Below are 22,002 nucleotides of genomic sequence, written 5' to 3' on the forward strand. Positions count from 1 at the left end.
AACTGTAAGTTAACCTTGGAATGTAAATGCAGATGCTCCATGTGCTTATTATGAAAGTGTGTGCAACCTTGTTGTACTAGAGGTTTAAAATAACTTCAGTTTTTTGTTTGAGGATGTTTTATATCTCTTTGTACCCTGTGATCTAGGCTTAACCCAACTTTATGTGTCTCTGTGGCACTCAGAGTTTTTGCAGCTTTTTGCATTTTGCACGTTCTTGTACTTGTAATCACCAAGTTCCAGGTAGATATTTTGCAAGCAGATATATTTCAGTGAAAACTTTAGAAGTTGGTTTTAGAAGAAGTAATTTATCCTCCACATGTCACAGACGTGAAGGACCAAATAAAGAAGAAGCGTCTTCACTTGGCGTAACGAAGTGATTCTGACATCGCTATGCTTTCGATGAACAAGGCGGGGGAGAAAGGGGGAGGGCACCTAAATTAGGCAGAAAAAAAAAAGTTTCAGGCTTTTTTTTTGGGTTCAGTCCAGCACGTGGGGAAAGGAGTGGTCTGGGGCTGGGATAATGGAACCTGGAGACAGAATGGGAGGGAGATGGGAATCAGATTTCAGCCTGGCAGGGGGTAAGGGGCCGGACTGATATTTGGGAATATACGAAGATTCATTGAAGGCAACGGAGACATAAAACTACAGCTTCTGGCCTGAAGCGGTCGGTGCTGAGTTTCTGCTGCAGGTCCAGGTCCTGCCGCTGGATTCCCCCATCGGTGTCTGGGAAGGTTGAATATCGAATGGTCTGGCTTTTGTAACTGGGGACCCAAACACTAAATACTGAGAGAAGCCTCCGCTCCTTTCGCACCCTTCTTTCTCCCCTAAGGCCCCTGCATGTCTAATATTTAGACATGTTCAGCTTTATGGATTCCAGGACTGTACTGCTACTTGTAGCAACCCAAGTTTGTCTATTAGCCGTTGTGAGATGTCAGGAGGAGGACGACCGTAAGTGACAGTTTTATTTTTGGCTGATGAAAAGAAACTAATTGCATTATAAAGTGCATACAAAGTGTATGAGTTTTCTCCATGTCAGTTTATCCCGAAATGTCTTTATTTTTATGCACAGTATCTGAACTTAATATCTTGGAGTGACTTGGTTGTCCGGTCGCAACTTTTACGCACAGAAGTTTTAGGATCGTTTGGGTACTTTGCATTACACTTTGTTGCCTATAACAAGTTACATGTTAGTTATCATTCTTTATACATGCAGATTGGTAGCGAGGTGATACTGCTGTATCTGGAAGGTGTGAAAGAATGCATTATATAAGGGTTATGGACGTGCGTAAGAAAGATGAAATAGATGGAGATGTGTGAGACGTTTGCGCAAGATAGCGCGCTAAAAGTTGGATCTGTTTGCTTTCTTCCAGCTTTTTATTTTATTTTATTCGGGTTAATACGTTATAAGCAATATTTCTCCTTTCTCGTTTCACCTGTAGTTCGAAAACCTGAAATTAAAAGCGTTCAATAAGAGCCGAATCCCCTGCAGTGAGTCCAGCACAGTGCTTTACCCTCCCTCCCCATTCTTTCTTAACGTTGAGCTGCCTGACACCTGTGGGTGCTTCAGGGGCCTTGACAGACTTTTAACTGCAGATTCACTTAATACAGAGGGGGGGAGGGGGAGGGGGTGGGCAAAAAAAGTGAAAGGTGGTCAGGCTCAGGGGCCTTTGGTGAAAAGTGTTCACATTCCATTGCTGTCAGAGGGCATCCAGGCGATTCGTGGCTTGTTGAGGCGGAAAGGTGGACTGAAAACTGAATTTTCCATATAAAAAGCTTTTTGAGGTTTTATTTTAAGATTTGCTCCATTAACAATTAAACAGACCTCATATCGTTCTTTGTACCTGCAGACAGTCTAACTTTTAAATGGGACTGGCGATTTTTCATCATTGCTATTGATTTTAGTATCCACGAGAGATATTTGAGAGTGACGGTGCGCCAGAAGAATTGGGGCCAGAAATAATGTTCCATATGATTTCAGGGTTTCCATCTGCTTAAAAGATTACCCATAAGCTGTGACAGTCAGCCCAGAGAGAGAGAGAGACAGAGCCAGGGTGCAACAGAGAGTTGATTGGAAAAATATAAGACACAGACTTTATTATTGTAATTTGGAGAATCAAAATCTGTTCAGAATTGCGGTCTTCTCATTATCTGACAAGTCAAGCTCAGGCTTTTAAGGCAAAGAAAAGGTGTATTTTCCCAGGCAAAAGAGAAAAGGGGGGAAAATAGGCATGCCAAAGCAATTGCAAGTCTCGGATTACCCTTTCAGAGACGTGGGTCCCTGGATATAATGCAAGCCCTTCTTTCCTAACTGGAGGCAGATTTTTTTTATTTATTTTTTTTTTGGGAGACACTGAAGTGGTAAAGAGGTCTGATTGTGACCTCGGCACAGCAGGCTCACTGGCTCAGAGTATCTCAGAGGGGAGAAAGGTCATAAGCTCGCAATTTCCGAGGCCTTTGACTGAGATGTTTTTATGTAGGTGATGAGACAGGAGTAAAAGACAAGATGAGGGCCACGAAAGTTACTAAAAACAGTAAATGCAGAGTCGACTCTAATGTCCTCAAAGTACACCTGGATTCACTTTACAATTCTCACTATTCTCCCCTGGAAAACAGCATGGCTGCCAACACATGGAAGGAGAGACTTACAAATTATACTCTGTGACCAAAAGCCAGCTTTCTATCAGTTATCCAGTAGATAGAGGCCTTGTCCCAGAATATCCCATATCAAGAGAATCTTTCATATTTGAGCCAGTGAAAGGACAGGTGCATGCCTTTGATTGTACATCCAGGCCTGTAAAAGTAAATGTCAAAACCACAAGGTATGTGCATGAAAGCTGACCATTTTCTTTTCTCTGACGTGTTTGAACTGGCATCTGACACAGCTATGGCTTCCAGATGGGGTTTAAAATGTGCCCCGTGTTTATACAAGGCAATAGTTTGTGAATTGCCCACTCTGTCCCTTTCCAGAAAGGCTTCATTCATTGCCGCTGAGGTCCGATAGGTTACCTCGACTTAAGCAGAGCCGAGTGGTAAATATAGCTACTGTACTTGCTCCTTCTCCTCTCATCTCCTTCACCCCGAGGCCTTTCTTTTGGTGCGTCAACCACTTTCACCCCACACCACCACTTCAGTGACTCCAATCAGAGCATTTCTTTCAACAGGAGTTCAGCCTTCTGTTGACTACCGAGGAAGATGTCAGGCTGACGAACTAGCAATAATATTGCAGACTCTCTGGTGCAATATCTATCACAGACCTTCTGGTGTGGTGCAATTTAGAGCACGTACAGTAGCTGTATTCAAGCGTTCCCCACCTCCATCACATTCCCCTTACGCTCTTTGCCAGCCTGTGGTCTGAGAAAAAAACGTCCAAACATTTTCATTTACTGAATGCAAAGTCTGTCTCCTTTGCAGTAAATTAGGGTGTCTCCTGCAATGTAAACTATCCCTATATTTAACTTGTGGAGGAATTCAGGCACATGGTCTCCGGCTCCTGTGAAGTTATTGGAGGTTTCCTGCAGCGTTTCCTCAGCGTCACAGAGATTCTGTGATGTTGCACTGCCACCCTGTGACTACTTGAGAGGTTGCATGTATTACCACAAGTATTACCAGACTCAGCATGAGCTATTTATACTGTAAGTGATACGAGGAACAAAGGTGCAAAGTTGCAGTTTTTAGACTTCATGTGCAAAAGCTATTCAGCTCATTCATTCATTAATTAGTAGACAGAAAACTAATCAGCACTGAGCAAATTACATATTCGGCAATGCAACCTTCCAAACGTGAAGATTTGATGCTTTTCGTCATATTTGACAGTAAATGGAATACCTTTTCGTTTTGTACGGATACATTGATTTTTGTGGTATAAAAGAGCAAAATTATTGAACAATCGAGAAAACCAGATCACATTTTTTTTTTTTTATTCTATTTTTAATAAGCAAGAAAAGTGTTTTTTAATGGGTTCAGTTTTGTATTTAGGCTTGCGCTTTCCAACATATGTTTGCATAAACAGCAATCCCAGCATTTATTGTTTTTGCTGCAAAGCCATCTAATGACTTACAATGATTTACACCATACTGTGACATTTGATGCATAATCTCCTTTTTCCTTCCTACCTGCCTGGACCTCTGTGTGTCCCTTACTATGATCCCACACACAGAGGAGGATGTTTTTAGCTGTATACAGGATGGACAGCGTTATAGTGACAAGGACGTATGGAAACCAGAGCCTTGTCGCATCTGTGTGTGTGACACCGGAACCGTCCTGTGTGATGAAATTGTCTGCGAGGAGCTAAAAGACTGTCCCAAACCTGAAATCCCATTCGGAGAGTGTTGCCCCATCTGCGCTGCTGACCAGACTCCATCCATTGGTTGTAATTTATTTATCTCACACCTCTCATAAATAAATTACTGTACGGAATCATATTGTTTATTTTGGGGGAGAAAACGACACATGGACCATTTTGTATTAATCAAAGGCTGGCCAGATGCTGTTTAACTTCTGCCACTTTAATGTATTAATCAGGCTTAAGCCGTACACCAGCCCTTGATTTGAATACAGTTTTCCATCCCCAAAGCAAACAAATGATAAGAAATAACAGTGACACATCTGAGACTTCAGCAAAATGCTTCCTCACCGTCATTTTTCCATCGCTGCCTCACCTTGGCCCCATCTTGTTTGAATACTCTCTCCTTCCCTGAGTATCATGAAAACATGTGGGAGTCATTAAGGAAATACCTCAGTCAAGCAGACATGGCCTCGCATTTCTACTCTATATCCTCTCTGTGGATTTCTGCAGATCTGATGGCGAGAAAATACCGTGACACTTTAGTGAGAGTTCAGACTGTTAGAAGGGGCTATTCACCATTAAGTCCTGCTTCCTGATAAACAAATACCTGGATATTCAAGTGCCGTTGGTCAGCTTTGGAAATATAAACAGTTGAGGAGCATGAATGAAATCAGAGGTGTCACTGTTTGCAATGCATGCTTGTGTAATTAAAAATGCTCTAATTTTCCATTTCAAGGCTAAATGAAGTGCGTAAGAAGTACGTAGAATAATTTTACATTATTGACCACATAAAGGCAGGGCTGGCTGTTCAACTCATTTTTTTGTACTTAACAAAAAGTATCCAGACTACCCAAGTACAAAAAAAAACATTGCACATCTGTCAGATTCATAACTTTGTTTACATACGTTTGATCAGATAGCTTCTGATTTAGGGCCAAATTTAGCCATTTTTTGATTTTTATGAAGGCAAATGCATAGTCCAGCTAGATAACACTTGAGGTTTGAGAAGTCTGGCCCCTCTTGCCGACTAAAAGGGAAGGAAAAAAAAGTGTTCAGATGTTTAAAAAATATTATTTTAGTGCTGTGAATCAAGCATAAGTATCATATCTGCCCCAGTATCGAAATATTTATAAAGATATCCAGCCCTACATAGAAATTGCTACCTTAACATTGCTTAAGTGGTCATTATAGTTTAACTAACTGCTTTGAGTAGCAATTTCCCTAAAATACACAAAAATCCAGTACAACTTAATTTAATGTAACAATGGAAACATGCACTTTGCACAAACTACTCCCAGTTCTGTTCTTTATCCCATTCCATTTTACCCACAGCTGCTTTGCCTTTGCTTCAAGCTCTTGCTGTGAGATGGAGAGTCAACCAACTCTATTTTTTTTTTAATCCTAATGGGGTCTTTGTGTACCAAAACATGATTTGGTGGTGGTCTAGACAAAAGTTCAATTTCGGAAAGTACAACTGGCTCCCAGGACAGACTTTTTGGGAAGGGCTCTACTGCACACATGGATCGTTTCTGTGTAATTTGTTCACTAACTCTCGTCTGTTTTACTCCTCTACCTGCTCGGCCACATAACAGGAGCACCTGGAGCTAAGGTGAGACACTGTAGGATATTTAAAGCCTGTGTACGTGTGTTTGTCTCTGTGTGAAATCAAGCTGACCACCAATTACAACTGTATCTGTCCCAGACTCATATCAGGACTGCAGAAGTGCCCTGTAGTTTATGGGTTTAGAAAAGACTTTGATGTGCAAGAGCTTTGCAAGATGCATAATAGTGATTTCCTGTTCACGCTGTCTGCCATATTTATGTGTTCACTGATACCACAGGGGACACTTCCTGTCAACATTTTGCAGCAACCAGTTTTTTGATAAAACTGTAAAGTTTCCATCAAAAGTGTTAATCAGTTGGTCTGTTGGGGGCAGGTTTTCAACATAGGTTTGAGAAAACGTAACAAATAAAACATGTTCAGAGATTTCTTTATAATCCTCACCTTCATTGCTATTTTTATGCTTTATGTTTTCTTTATCAGGGTCAGAAGGGCGAACCCGGAGACATTACAGATGTAAGTTGACACCACACTGAGCGAAGAATACAAGTTATCTTTCTTTTGGTTTGGAAAAGCGTGTTTTTTAATTTTATTTTATAAAATGCTGAGTTTAATTAATATATAACAGTGTGTCATATTTTATAACCTCGTAACATGTTGTGTTATTAAAGCTTTATCTCAAGTCAAATAAGTAACAGTCTAATATTGTTGCGTAAATTGGAATCACTAACATACAAAATACCTCTTATTTTACTATAGTACATGAGTAAATGTATTTATTTGCACACTGGTGTTACAGCACATTACACCTGGCTGTGGACGCGTGCAACAGTAATTATATGTTATGAAACAACAAAAGATCTTTAAGCTTAAATATCACCAGCTTACAAAATAAGGAGTGAGAGGAGGAAGTAAACGCTCTGCTTCTGCGGCTACTGCTGCAGCACCTGGAAATGCTTTAGCCCTCTGAGGGAATACAAGTTCATGGCAGGAAAGAAGAAGGCATTGTTTATTGTAGGTTTCTTATAATGCTTTGCCCAAAGAGATTAGCAATTAGCAAGTCTGCTCAGATGGGTGAGAGATAATGTTTCCGTAAACCTCTCGCACGCAAATACATCTGGTAAATGTCAGCTTCAGAAGTGGGCCTAGAGGTTAAAGAAAATTGACATCTTATCTTTGTTTTCTTTCCTCTCCTTACCCAGGTTGTAGGACCAAGAGGACCATCTGGCCCAATGGTATGCACCTACTACTGCATTTATACATCCTTAATTACTTCTCCTAAAGGGTTTTTCCTGGGTTCAGTTTTGTATGCTGTTCAGTGTGCTGTTTGTTTTTGTTCCAAGATTGCACTGAGAGTAACTATAAAAGGTATTAAATGTAATTGCCAGTTGCAGTGACATGAAATGGAAACTGACCTGACGTTACAGTAGCAAAGTTGAAATGCAGCTGTTTGTTTTTTAGCACAAATGTACTGAAATAGTATTGGAAGTTACTGACTTTTTAATGATCTTCTGTTCACCCAGGGCCCACCAGGAGAGCAAGGAGCCCGTGGAGCAAGAGGAGATAAGGGAGAGAAGGTCAGCTTGAGACGTTAAAATAAAAAAAATAAAAAGTCATGTGTCATTTCCATTAAGCTGTGTGGTCTGGGTTGTTTAACAGACGTGAGGCTGTCTGAGACTCATAATGTAAACCTGCTTCCCTCAGAGACCTCACAGTCTGTCAGTGTGGGAACTCAAAATCAACGCATTCGCCAGGCTTTGATCATCTCATTAATGTAGCAACACTTGGATGTGATAATGGCCGCAGGCGAGGAATACATCCAGTATCACGGTAGTCATCGTGTTTATGCAGATTTAAACACAAGCTTGATTGAGTTTTGTCTAGTCGAGGCTGAGCAGCCTTTTAGGCGTTAAAACACATTCTTTGTTTTGTTCCCCTTGCAAGGTAATTTGTCACTACATGCACAGAGGTATGCCTGGTAGTCCGATTAGGCCTAAGAAACCACGTGCAACCTCTGAGGGGATAAACAGTATCTTGTTTTTAATTTAATACTTGGCTAAGTATAAAGCTAACGCTATCATTTGTTTTATACCTTTAAATGTTACGTTTTGTTCAGATGTTGTTGTCCTGTGGCGCATTTACCATTTATTCAGACAACTCTGAGCTCAAGCATTCGCACACAGACTGGAAATCAATACATGTTCTATTGTAGCAATTATTATTTAATTCTTTAATGTAATCTGTACTGATGTGTTAGTAACCAATAACGTCTCAACAAAATGTGACAATTATAACTTGAGGATATGTCATTTTATCTGTTTTTCATTTAAAACCTGTTATTAGTTGTCAGAAATATTCATGCAGATGCATAAATAAAAATATACTGTAAATATTTGAGCCCAGTGGAAGTATCTGGTCAATTGATATGAGCCTCTGAGTAATATTATTATTACAGTGTAAATAATCTTCTTGGTAATCAGTAATGAAAACGTAGCAGCCCTATATCACAGAGAAGACGTTATTTGGTTTCCTTCAGCTGACAGATAGGAACCTGTCACATTATTTGCTATACAGCATTACAAATGACAAGCACTCATTATGACCCTGACCCTGTCTTTGTCATTGATTTCTTTTTCATGTCTTTTATCCGTTTCTTACAGGGAAGTTCCGGTCCCCGCGGCAGAGATGGCGAACCCGGCACCCCCGGAAACCCTGGACCTCCTGGACCTCCTGGACCTAATGGACCCCCTGGCCTTGGTGGAGTAAGTATCCTATGACCAGAAAGAGTGGCTGGGCTGGCATTCAGTGTATTCAGCTGACCGGTTGAGCACTGATTCAAGGCCAAGAATGGTTTCACTTTGACTGGATGGAATGACCAGAGAGAGGGCTAAAAAGGAGCAAAGAAAGAATCCAAGAGCACAAAAGATGTGGGAAATTGCTGGCGATGGGAGGAGGCAGAAAGACAACAGTGAGTGGATGCAGAGAGAAATAAAAGACCGAATGCCTCTCATTCTTTGCAGGAGAAAAGAAGGGAGGAGGTGATTGAGGGGAGGGAGGGGAGGTGGAAGGGCAGGCGGTAGTATGACGGACTGGGGAGAAGGACCTTCTTTGTAAAAAAACTGTTCACATGCCCTCTGTCTGCATCAGGATTCACATAAGCTCTGTCACTGACAATCTATTAAAAGTCGATCCAGTGGCAACACATATAACTGGGGTTAGGGTTAAGATAAATTCTACAAATTTGGCTAAGCTCAGTTTTTAAAATATGGTCGATTTTGAAGCACTATGTACATCTTTAAATTTGTCATTTCTTTTTATTTAATCTATTCCAACAAATGCTTAAACAAGCAAAGTGAGATTTTATTTGACATTGCAGACGGTGTGTTCAGTGGGATGTCACCCTGTTTATCATAAAATCCTAATGTTGTCCTGTCTTTTCTTGTCAAGAACTTTGCTGCTCAGATGGCTGGTGGTTTCGACGAGAAGGCTGGTGGCGCACAAATGGGTGTGATGCAAGGACCAATGGTGAGCAAGCCATGATGAGACCTGCTGCCCACTCCCATGTCCTTTCTTACAGCTGGCTGAATTTAATCGGCAAAGATGCTACAATTTCGGCAAAAGTGCTCAGGGCTCAGGGGCTGAAGACAATGTTTAAACCTCTCTCATCTCTGCATGCCTACCACTGGCATTGTTTTAAAGCTTATCCGGAACAGGAACCACTCTGGAGGGGACGTAAACAACTCCCTACATGAACTAGAGAATCATCACGTGGTTGTCAAATATGAAAACTATGAGATGGACGTAATCCTCATTGTTCTTCGCAAGAAGAATAGATACCCATATAGGATTTAAACCTGTCCAGGACTGGAAGAAACAACGAACACTACTGATTCAACACCAGTCCCAGCGGTACAAAGTCACATCTGTGTATTTTCCCCTCCTTCATTAATGGTTTTGGGGTAAAATTAAGAGATAAAAGTGAACACTTTCCCTGACGACGGAGGAGAGACCCTGATGGAAAATAAACACCTCACGTGGAGTACAGATGGGTCATTTTATAAACCGAGGAAACAGCAATTGATCATCATTATATTTCAAGTTCATGAAAAACTGCTGCTGCTGTGGGTTAGGTGGCATGGCAGCTTGCCTGAGACGGAGTGAGGAGCACACTGGGAGCTATTTCGGTTGAGAGAGCCACAGAGCAGCTTGGCAGCGCCTCAGCTCAACAGAGGTTTGAGACGCCAAGAGGAGGAGGGGGTCGACTGGAGTCGATTAGATCCCCACAGTTAGCATGAGTCCATGTGGCTTCACTCCTACTGACTGTCCTACCACATGTCTGCCTGAGAGCTCACCACAATGCTGGGCACTTTTGAAGCTAGCCCACGTTTACTTTGGCATTTGCCGGCCTGCTGGAAGAGAGCAGTGAAAGAACAAACTGGACTGATGCTAAATCACAAGTCAAGATTATAACCCCCTTATACTCATTACCTCAACTCCTGCACAAGCAGTGCTATTACTGAAATGTTTGTACATACTCATATCCATGTCCCTCAAACACACATGCAAACGTTATTAAGATATAAAGCCCCATTGATAGGTTTCTACCCACTGAGGTGAAGGCTTCCCACACCCACTGAAAGGTGACTTTCATTCGATTCTGAGGACCACTGTCGCACCGTGGCATTTTCTTTGGCTGCATTCCCTGATTTTTGAATGAGCATTCATGAAAGCAAGACTACTGAAAGGAATATGTTTTATCCAGCAGGAGAGCAGCTGTCATAAGTAATACAAGTCATGGAAAGAAAAAGGAATCTTGGAAACATTTCTGAAATCAACGTTCTGCTGTCCATCCTTTCTTTTGCAGCTGGTTGTCTTGCACTGATGCATGAAGTTGAAATAAAAATGACTTTGTCATGTGGCTCTACCCAGAAGCTCTTGCAGAGCTGATTAAGATTTGGTCAGAGAGCATTTAAAGATGTCAAGATGTCACGGAGCTTAGCATCATTTTGCTTTTCACATCAAGTCAAAGTATAGGAAGTTATGTAGAGTTCAAACTCCCCTGTTAAGGGTTCAGCTGATGACCTCTGAACTATAGTAACACTCAGTGGGAGGGAATAATAGCCAAGAGAAGTAGCAGAAGGGGGTTGGAAAGAAGTGAAATAGTGGGGAAAAGAGAGTTAGAGAAAGTCAGAAAGCCACGAAGGAATTTCAGACGATTTATGGTTTTGACAAGTGAAGCTGTGGAGTATTATGTAGCTTTGGGGTGAAGAGGGTGATACGTTTTTATAGCTACTTACTGAAGTCAAGCGGAGAAAAATGCAGGTTTACCCTTTAACACACTTAAAGAATTGCAAAATTAAAACAAAAAAAAAGTGCTTTAGTGCGATTTATGTGTTTATGGGTTTGAAGAGTGTGTATTTTCGGGTATCATCATCCTGACATTGTGTGCCTACTCTCTTTTTTCCACCCTCAGGGCCCTATGGGACCGAGAGGACCACCTGGCCCCACTGGATCACCTGTAAGTACCTTCTGCACTCCCAAAGGCAACACACCATTGAGGCGCACCTGTAGACGAGACAGAGAGAGGATACTCGTGGCTAAAGCTCATAATTGCAGTGTGCTTGATGCCATGCCACATTGTCTGCTTCCTCTAGCGTATTTAATAACAATATTGACCTCAAAATGACCACTGACTTTGCAAACTCCAACAAGGAGTGCATACCACAGGCTATTAGAGATTTACACACAGGCGTCTTTTAGCTATTTGCTGTTTTACGGAAGAAGGGGGCACTGCTCTCGTCTCCCAGCTGCAGCCCACAGGGCTTTTTCCTGTGCCGCAAACCCAGACATACACTAGAACACCTGACAATTTAACTTTCACGCAGGCTTACACTCCCACACCCACCCACCGTTTTCTCACTGCAAGCTCTGCCTGTAGGCCCTTCAGCCCTCCCTGCCAGCCTTCAGAGTAAAGCTGCAGAGTTGTAGGCATTGCCACCCGACTTGCCTCAACTTGATGGTTTAATCGCCCTGAGCCCACATTTTGAGAGACATGTTCTCTCCTTGGACACCTTTGACTGCTTTTTGGATAGATTTCAGTAGCAGAGTAGACTCTTTCAAAAGGGATTACTTGTCATTTGTAAGGAAGTAGTGTAATTCTAAATGGCAGCTGCTTATAATGGACAGAAATGCTTTCAATGATTGTAAGTGGACGTACTTTAGACTGCAGTTCCACTCTTTACTATACAGTCTGCAATATATGCACCATCTAATCAGCTTTAATGAGACCTGGGCGGTGCTATTCTTTTTATGTTCCCTGATTGTTGTGTCTGTAAAATATCAGGAAATTGTACAAGAAACCTTAACGACTTCCCAGTGGACTTACTATCTCAGAAGAAACACCAGCAAAAATTTTGTTAAAAAGTCTCTTACATTGGTTATTTGACATTCATAGTTAGTGCATAATTCTCTATCAATTTTCCAACGGATAAATTGTTATGGTTTCAGCTCACTATCAATTATTGTTTCAGTTTGATGAGATATTCTCTCTCCTCTTTCTACATCTCAGGGCCCACAAGGTTTCCAAGGCAACCCAGGAGAAGCTGGAGAGCCCGGACAATCTGTAAGTATCCCACAGAGTACTATCCCTCCCCCTCTGCAACACTTTAGCACTTTCTCTGTGGTCTCTTTTGTAACCTCTTAGGTCTTATTTCTGGTTCAAATCTCAAAATTCTCATGGCACATCATTGCTTACACTGGGTTGGTATAACCTTATTTTTTAAGCGTCTCTTTGGTGTGGAGACTCGTGCCACTCAATCTGTATTTATTGTTATTGTGTATCCATATAGCTTCAATTTCATTTACAACCCTCTTTGATCACTCCTTACTAACCTGACATCTAATGGTGGCAAGCGAGAAGCACTTATCCTTAAGGTTTTTCCCGTGTTTTCTTAACTTCAAATAACTCCTCTTAAGGAGAAAACTATTTATTTTATTAGGTTTTCTCTCTCTCCTCTTGTTGCCAAGCCCTCATCCCTCCCAGAGCCTTGACATAATACAGCCCTTCCTTGTCCTCCGTGTTCCCTCAGCAGGTAGACAAAGCAAGGTCTCCCCACTGCTGAGTTAATCTTTTCATGTGGAGTTCAGATAAGCAGGCGGAACGTCTCAGGGATGCCTTCTCTTTTAAAAAATGCGCCAGTGCATCATTATGTGCGATTAAAATCAGTTCCTTCCAGAAAACAACTTGACAGTTGGTCAGTGTTGGCCAAGTGGGAAGTCCAGAGATAGTTTTAGCTTTTCAAATCCCAATGAGTCACAGAGCTTTGCGTTGGTGTTTTTACTAAGGGTAGAAGATTATCAATTAAAGGTACAAGATGAGAGAGAAAGGTCAGTTAGATGGAAAACAGCGACAGGACAGGTGAGAAATCCAAGGAAGAAAATTGCACACAGATCTTGGATTTTGGATATGGACAGAGGACAGTTTTGCACACTTTTATTCAAAGAGATCTTCACATTAATTGGAAAGCATAGTTAACTGTGTTTCAGCTTTGATTAATGTAGCATCAACACTTTTTTTTTTTGGCTTGTACCAGACCAAGTGGTAATTAAAGTTTGGCTTGTCTTTCCTTTCTGTCAGGGCAGATAAACTCTGTAATGCCGCCCTCTGTTGGTTATGAATGGTAACCGTGTCTCACCTTTGCTTGTTTTCTCTATTACTAACAGGGCCCCATGGGTCCCCGCGGCCCCCCTGGACCATCTGGAAAACCTGGAGATGACGTAAGTGTGACTGTGGAAAATGATTAAAGTTGTGAATACATATTTAAGAGCTACGTCTGTCTTAATGAGCTTAGTGACAGTGTATTGTCAGGACTTTTTATGACTGTAAATCAAGACACCCACCCCCCAAAGTGGACAAAATTTAATGTGAAAGGATACGAAGCCAAATTATTCTTCTAAGTCCACCAACAGAAATACTCTGACACCGTCACAATTGGCCTTTGAACATCAGGGGCTCGCACACACTCTGCTTAATTCATTCTAGCTTGCTGTTGGACCATTATGGCTGCATATCTCAGCAAGATGTCACTTTCAGCTATTTGCTGGTCTTGCAGCTACATCTCCCAACTCATGTCAGTTTTAGATTGTCACTGTTATACAACCGTACAACATACAGAAATGAATTACAGGAAACTTTTTGTAAGCCTGTCTTTATCGCCTGTACTGTTGACTAAAACTTCAAATCATCTGTGTGGAGACAATTTCTGATGTAGCATTGTTGTAAACCGTTATTCCATACAATACTGCACACCACCAATATTGATTATTTTAGATTGCACAGAGTACATGTCATGGTACTACAGTGTCTGTTTTTATTATTGATGTATGATCTAAACAGCAGGTCATGTATTCATGAAGGGCCCTTTATCAATCAGCTATCCTTAAGAAAGGTGTTTATTTTTATTCTATTCTAGCATATCAAACAGATTACCATTTTAGTTGCTCATTTTCCGATACAGAGATCATAGACATCAAAATGTAATTCTCACTTTCATCCACATGATGGCAGCAGACATGACATGGCACAATGTGTCCACTAGGCGTGCTCATCTAGAAAACAATGCAAGGAAATAATACTTTTGTTACCATTTCAATTTTTTTATTTACCATTAAAAAATATATATACTTTTTTTTTTTTTTAATCGTTTTCCCCTCTCTGTTTTAGGGTGAGGCTGGCAAACCTGGCAAATCAGGTGAGCGTGGACCTTCTGGACCTCAGGTGAGTTAGTGTGTTATTTCGGTCTGCTGATTCTTTCTTACTAATCCTGACTGTATATACGTATTTTGCTTGGTAGTTTTTTCTTATTCCAACACATGTAAATATCATTTGACAATAATGCAGGAAATGAAAATCAATCACTCTCACTATTTTAAAACAAACAAACAAACAAACATCTAATTTAACTCAAATTGTATTTTTGCATTTAATTATGTGTCTCATTAAAAATACCACCACTTGAAAAAAAAAAAATAGGAAAAGAAACTCATTGTGCACATTATGCATTAAACAGCTACCCCACCTAAATGCTGAAATTGACATTAGCGAAGGAGTACTGTGTAGACTTGGCGGTCAGATCTGGGAACTGCTTTATAGTCTTATCTGCTTACCTCCTACTGTGTCTTGATGTCCTCCGTCTTTTCTTCTTCTGCATATCAGGGAGCCCGTGGATTCCCAGGAACTCCCGGTTTGCCTGGCATCAAGGGACACAGAGTGAGTCGGTTATCTTACTGCTTTCTAACCAAATATGGTGGCCGTTCTTATTCAACAATTCCTAACTGTGCGACCTCTGCCTCTGCTTTATTTTAGGGTTATCCAGGTCTTGACGGTGCAAAGGGAGAGACTGGAGCTGCTGGTTCTAAGGTAGGATATTGTATCTAATATCCCACCAGACGAGCAGATGTGGTTTTTCATTTACATATAATTTGCCTAGAGGTTAATCTTCTTGTGTAATCTATCCACTATAGAGCATGGATACTATAGAAAGAGCAGTTGTTGACAGAAACATGATTAATGGTGACACAGATGAACTATATCATTCCTTAGGGTTGCCTCACCATATTAATGCCTATATCTTTACCCTATTTAGGGTGAGTCTGGTGCTCCTGGAGAGAACGGCGCTCCTGGACCAATGGTGTGTATTTGTGGGCATCAAAACAACAACAACAACAACAACAACAACTCATGAAAAAAAACATGTACCATTCATATCTTCATACTAATGGTAAATTAATGTAAAAATATCCTCCTTTGCCTGCATAGGGACCCCGTGGTTTGCCTGGTGAGAGAGGACGTCCTGGACCCAGTGGAGTTGCTGTAGGTGCCATCTTTCTTTCTATGTACTGTTACTGGACACAAACTTAACGTGTAATTCATAACAGATGGTTTGGATGCTTCCCCTTTTTTTCTTTTTTAGAGTTATGTAACAGGCTCAGAGTATTACTCAAACACACCAAACAAAGGCACTCATGCCAATAATTGTTCTAATTTTAAACTGTGCAGTCTTATTTATTATATCCCAGTGCGCTGATTGGTTATACTGTACGGTTGTTTTTTCCACCATGTGACCATAATGCATTGCTCACTCTATTCAGGGAGCACGTGGAAACGATGGCTTGCCTGGTCCTGCTGGTCCTCCTGTAAGTATCCTTTTAAATGCCATTTCATTCACATTCAGTCTGTATGCGTTTTCATCAATCGCACTCCGATCTTTTAAGAAAAATGGAGTAAAACTCTGTTTCCTCTCTCACCTCACTACACACGCACCTATGCAGTTATGATAGTAGTGTCTGAACCTGGATGTGTAAGAGATTAATAACTTTCTTTTGCTTTCTTCTCTGTAGGGGCCTGTTGGTCCTTCTGGAGCTCCAGGCTTCCCTGGCTCTCCTGGTTCAAAGGTAAGTCACAGCTTTCCCTACATTACCCATCCACCTCCTCTTTATCTTCACCTTTGTTGTATTTATTCAGAGGCTCAATGTTTGCCTCTCTCTTTTCAAGAAAAATCTAGCCGGGAACTACCAATCACTTGCTTTCAAATTTTCTTGTACTAAAATAAAGGCATGATTTGTATGTAGTGTAGTTGGAACAAGACATTTGTAAATTAAAAACTACATATCTCCGGAAATGGCAGCACCAGGATTTTGTGGGGACCAGATGAAATGCTTTTTGTGAAATTGGAGAAACCTGCTCCGCATTGAAAACTGCTTTAGTGTCCCAGCTGTGTGGAAAATGAGAGTGGAGGGGATTTTTTTTAAGTGTTATTCTACTTCTCTTATTCCCTCTACTCTCTTTTTCTTTTTTTTCCTCTCGCTTTCTGCTTTGCATCTGATTTATTCCTCCTGCGTGGCAGACAGGCTCTGCTCTGTGCTCGAGGGTCTGGTGCTGGCGGTTAGCTTTCTTCTTCATGCCATTTGAATGTTTGAGAAATCTTCTAGGAATTACAAATGGAGGATCTTTTTAGAAAATCCAGGAGTATGCCCTTGGTTATTCAAGGCAAGCCAAGCTCAAGATGTGAATGTACGTGTGTTTACGTATTTAACCATTTAGAAAGCACCCATGGTATAGTTTTATGTTTGTCTGAATGCCTCCTCTGTGTGAATGTGTTGTTTTCATGTGACTTTATGATAAACCAGGGAATGCCCCATAGCGGGTGAAAATCTCATATTACAGTACATTATTCTGCTATACGTTCAGGAACCTTTTTGTTGACTGTTAACTCCCTGAGTGTAAATGAAATGCAGTCTCAGTTTATTAGTCTAGCACAGTTAAAAGGACCCAAGACAGAAAAGCAATATAATCCAAGCAGTAAGACAAAAACAACAGTTATCTGAACCTCCACTGAATAAACTGTGGTCCTGAAATGAACAGATCTTACTGGACAGTTAGTCTCACCTCAGAATGACTCTGAACTCTATTATAGAGCAACAACCAGGCTGCTTTTAAGAGGCTACTACTTCTTAAAGCTGAGAATTTCTTCCCTAGCCTATGAGAAAAAAAATTGGCACACCTTCATCCTTTTGCCCCATTATTAACCCTGGTTTAAGAGTCAGTAAAATACCGACTGCTGGCTTACGAAATCTTATAAACTCTATTATGTCATACTATTTGGTCTGCAATGTCTACAAAGCTGCAGCAACAGCAAAGGAATTCCATTCACTACCGCGGTGTTGCAATGCACAAGCACAAATCTCTGGCACGTGTCCATCAGAGGCCTAAATCTTCTTTGTACTGAACCAAAAGGTCTAAAATATCATGTATTTGGCTACTGCTAACGCACCTTGGAGAGACACCGAAAAGACGGCAAACTGATTATTTTGGCAAACTAAATGCTATAAATTACAAACATTATACTTAAATTTTATTTATCTATTAAAATGCCCTGTTTGCTTTTCTAAGTTTCACCGAATTGCAGTGTTATTGTTCATTTCAGTACTGTAACACTCTCAATAAGAGTATTAATCTCCAAATACACTAAATTTTCCCCTTTCCCTGCCATGCTAAACAAAGTCCGATTTTCAGCATATGACTTTATTTATTTATTTATTTTTAAGAATGTAAGACTCAGTGTTATATACCATTGATTAGCAGCAAATGACAATACAGAAATATATAAACCAATGGTTGATAGGTGCTGCTGCAGGACAATTAGTACAAAAGGGCTCACCAGTTATAACTTGGGTGATAAGAATTTATATCATCTATTCTGAGCTTCAACAGTTCATTTATAGTTCAATGTGACAAGTTTGTGGGAAATTCCCTTAAAATCCATTTACAAGAAAAGGTCAGTACTGTACTTATAAACCACATATAGTTTACACTTAAACAGTAAAGTTACATCAAACATTGTGAGTGTGTTTGCATTCATATTGCACCACTGTGTAAACAATTGGCTTCATAGCAGCACAACTAGCTTATACACCAGAGTCATGGCTCCTGACTTGTGTTTTAGTAAAAACAGAAAATACGTACCTTGGTGACCTAACGCTGTCAACAGACAGGTAACCTCATCCGGGATAACACCAGTGTCATGTCGAAGTCTGTTTCCCTGTCGCTAAGTTTCCCCACATGTCATGACGTAGTAGCCTATTAGCATATGCTAATATAGAAAACAAACTGGCCTCCAGAACTGAGCTAGCATGCTAATGGATGCGCTAGGAGCTAGCAATGCGGAAGTGGACGGTAACGCTTTAAATAGCCCGCTAGAGTTCAGAGGTGCGTTTCATATGTGTTGCAAAGAGTAATCTTTCAGCTAAATTCGTAACTGCGAACTACACTAAGGTCTCCATAAGCTATTTTCACATTATTATAATGTGTGTTTGATTCCTTTCTTAATTTTCATCCTTCATTTTTCCTCCTGCTTCCTGCTTTAGTTGTAATTCATTTATTTACAATAGGAGGTGTGGATTTATATATAATATTGTAATATGTATTCATTTAAACCTGAATTTAAAGGTCTTTCAGGGACAAGGCAAAGAGAAAGTTATTAAATAATTGACAATATTGAGCCTCTACATAATTTTTTATTTATTTTAATAACTGAATGCCTCTTTTTCATACTTTCTGTTTTTACATTAATAATTTTTGTGTTGACTCCACTCTGATATGATTTATTCACAGACAGATTATGTTTTTTACAAAGACAAATTTGTACATGCACAAACTTGAATTTCTGATTACAGATTTACAAAGGTGTACATACACAAGCTTTGGCATCATCACTCTATAAGCACAAAACCGATGGTTTTCAAACACTTTTTTTTGCTTGGAACATATTTTTGTAATGTCTTGGTGTATTTCTGTCTTATAGTTCTGTTTAAGTGACTATTGTTTGTAGTGTGGATTCTTTAGAAGTTTGTCTGTTTAACTTAATGACCGTTGAATGTGCACTCTACATAAATACTGATTTAATTGCTTGTCTTGCTTCTGTATTGCTGATCAGGGAGAGGCTGGCCCTACTGGTGCGCGTGGACCCGAGGGTGCTCAGGGACCCCGTGGAGAGTCTGGCACTCCTGGATCACCCGGACCTTCTGGCGCCTCTGTAAGTGATAACCATTTATTTAATAAAGAAAAAATTAGCATATGAACTATAACAATATTTGTTGTCATCTGTTCATGATACAAGTGTTTTGATGAGGTATTAGGTTTACAGTTCTCATAAATATTCCACTGTGTTAAAAACATGCTCATTAGACCAGTCAGTCTCGGGGCTTATTGCAGTGTCACTTATTTTGTTTCTTTTTCTATACAGGGCAACCCTGGTACAGACGGTATCCCTGGATCTAAAGGATCAGCTGTAAGTTTCTCATTTATTTCTCCATTTAGTTGTTAAACAATAATACTGCAAGTGATGTATTCTCACGGTTGGTTTTAGAGTTACTTTAGTGTACACAATGTGTGTGTCTTATGTATGTTTATCTAAAATACACTGTGAAAACTTGAGAAAACCCCCATAAGATATTTAGTTTTAGCGCTGACCCCTTTTCTCCATTACACAGTAGCTGAAGAAGAGTCAGTGATTCACTTATTATGTGCTTAGAATAGAATATCTGGCCACTTATTAAATCTACATCCACTTATATTGATGCTAAGTGATCAGTCATCTGACTAACTACACGTCTCTCTCCTTCTTCTCTCTGTAGGGTGCTCCTGGTATCGCTGGTGCTCCTGGTTTCCCTGGACCTCGTGGGCCTCCTGGGCCTCAGGGAGCAACTGGACCTCTCGGGCCTAAAGGAACATCTGTATGTACTCAGTCCTTCAAAAGACAACAGATAACACTTTCTTGTTAGAGCAGTGTTGCTTGGAAACAACTAATAACAACACATTATCACTCCATCCCTCTCTCTGTCTGCTCTTCTCTTTCTTTTGTCTGTCTGAATATCTATTACCATTTAGGGAGACCCAGGTATTCCAGGGTTCAAGGGAGAGGCTGGACCCAAAGGAGAAATTGTGAGTTTTGTTATACTTATATTTCTAGATGGTTCATCTATGCTACTAAATTAAATCAGTACATGTAATATAATATGTAAAAATAACACAGTCTCTGAAAACAACCAATATTTCTGAATATATTTAAGTTTAAGGAAAATGACATTATGAACCAAACGTGATAAGCATTCCTCTATTTTCAACACTCATTCATTTATTTGGTGCAAAAACTGACACAGTCTTTTTTCCAACGTTTTTTTGCCAGGGACCAGCTGGCCTTCAGGGACAACTTGGACCACAGGGAGAAGAAGGCAAGAGAGGACCCAGAGGTGAGCCTGGTGCTGCTGGACCACTTGGACCTCCTGGAGAGAGAGTAAGTGTCGTCAAATTGGTTCAAACTTAGTTGTTTTCTAGATTTTAAAAATGTATGCTGTTAGAGAAGACTACTACAGCACTTTACGGACTAAAAGATTCCTCTTGTGTAGACTATCACCTTGTGTAGCGACATCATTATGCTCCTTTGTTTCTTCCCTCATGTTTGACACATAAAAGTTATTGCTGGTGTTGAATCCAAAATGAAATGGATAGGGATGAATAATACACATTTAGAAATAATACAATAAGCATAAAACTGTTCCTTTGTTTTAAATGTGGGTAATTTCCATCAAATTAAATAAAATGAAATCATTCTTCATTTTTTTGGGTATCACCAGGGAGTCTCTTCAAAAATTAAAAGAATTGTATTCAGTGATTGCAACCCAAATAACTCAGATTTTGTATTTTCTGTTTAGGGAGCTCCTGGTAACCGTGGTTTCCCTGGTCAAGATGGTCTGGCTGGTCTCAAGGTGAGTACCATCACAGTTGCACTGAGTCATCTGAGAAGAGCTTTAATTTCTGAAAGAGAAAATGAACTCTGGTTCATTTTGAGCATATCTACATATCTGGTAGAAAAACGAAAAGCTCTAAGGACATGTATTTAGCTGATGTAGCCACAGGTGCAAATCTATAAGACTGATAGTGAATGTGTTGCATCTGCTCCAGGTGGCATTTTACAATTGCTGTTAGCAATGACTAATCCATTTATCCTAACTGGATTTTATAAAATCACAACCATAAATAATAAATCGGATTCACTTTGCTTCATTTGTTAAACTTTACACCCAACAATAAAAAGACGAGCCTTACTTATCTCACAGCTTACAAAATCCTCCTCCATGTATTGTCCTGCCTCCCAGAAGCTTTCAGTTTAATTCTAATCTAGCAGCCAATGTGGAGACCGATTTGTCTTCAAACTACATTATTAATAAGGTGAATGTATTTTTCAGTTAATGTTCAACTAAGAGCAAGCATAAGTGACAGTATCATAGTTCATAGAAGAACTGTGATAATGTAGTTAATAGCTAACATCAGTCTTTAAAGACTGCTTTTATCTGGAGAGTTTGGCAGGAGAATAATCAGAAAGTTCTCAGTCTCAGTTCTCTAACTGGTGAAGTTTCCCAAAAGGAAAATTAACTAAACACTTGCCTTTTATCAAAATAAACAAAGAGTCTTAAAATATAAGTTAAAATGGCTGTCAGAGACACATTTGAGCCCACTGGACTGCAGTAAAGGCAAGCACAGAGTGCTATAAATGAATACAGCAATTAACATCGGTTTAGCAGAAGATTTCACTGAGCG

General features: G+C 40.2%; 1 protein-coding gene across 1 annotated transcript in view; it reads left to right on the forward strand.

Moving 5' to 3' along the window:
- Positions 1–666: 666 nt before the first annotated feature.
- The window catches only part of col2a1b (collagen, type II, alpha 1b), a 41,379-nt gene continuing 20,043 nt past the window's right edge, over positions 667–22,002 (forward strand). The window contains exons 1-24 of the mRNA XM_084543912.1: positions 667–948; positions 4,157–4,366; positions 5,878–5,894; positions 6,330–6,362; positions 7,049–7,081; positions 7,370–7,423; positions 8,507–8,608; positions 9,294–9,371; positions 11,320–11,364; positions 12,415–12,468; positions 13,569–13,622; positions 14,569–14,622; positions 15,061–15,114; positions 15,211–15,264; positions 15,491–15,535; positions 15,664–15,717; positions 15,996–16,040; positions 16,245–16,298; positions 19,340–19,438; positions 19,649–19,693; positions 20,040–20,138; positions 20,293–20,346; positions 20,591–20,698; positions 21,117–21,170. Of these exons, the coding sequence (XP_084400038.1) occupies positions 855–948; positions 4,157–4,366; positions 5,878–5,894; positions 6,330–6,362; positions 7,049–7,081; positions 7,370–7,423; positions 8,507–8,608; positions 9,294–9,371; positions 11,320–11,364; positions 12,415–12,468; positions 13,569–13,622; positions 14,569–14,622; positions 15,061–15,114; positions 15,211–15,264; positions 15,491–15,535; positions 15,664–15,717; positions 15,996–16,040; positions 16,245–16,298; positions 19,340–19,438; positions 19,649–19,693; positions 20,040–20,138; positions 20,293–20,346; positions 20,591–20,698; positions 21,117–21,170 (1,593 nt within the window). The 5' untranslated portion in view covers positions 667–854. The remainder of the gene's footprint in view (positions 949–4,156; positions 4,367–5,877; positions 5,895–6,329; positions 6,363–7,048; positions 7,082–7,369; positions 7,424–8,506; positions 8,609–9,293; positions 9,372–11,319; positions 11,365–12,414; positions 12,469–13,568; positions 13,623–14,568; positions 14,623–15,060; positions 15,115–15,210; positions 15,265–15,490; positions 15,536–15,663; positions 15,718–15,995; positions 16,041–16,244; positions 16,299–19,339; positions 19,439–19,648; positions 19,694–20,039; positions 20,139–20,292; positions 20,347–20,590; positions 20,699–21,116; positions 21,171–22,002) is intronic.

The sequence above is a fragment of the Chelon labrosus genome (assembly GCF_963514085.1).
Source record: "Chelon labrosus genome assembly, chromosome: 4".
In the NCBI taxonomy this organism is placed as follows: domain Eukaryota; kingdom Metazoa; phylum Chordata; class Actinopteri; order Mugiliformes; family Mugilidae; genus Chelon; species Chelon labrosus.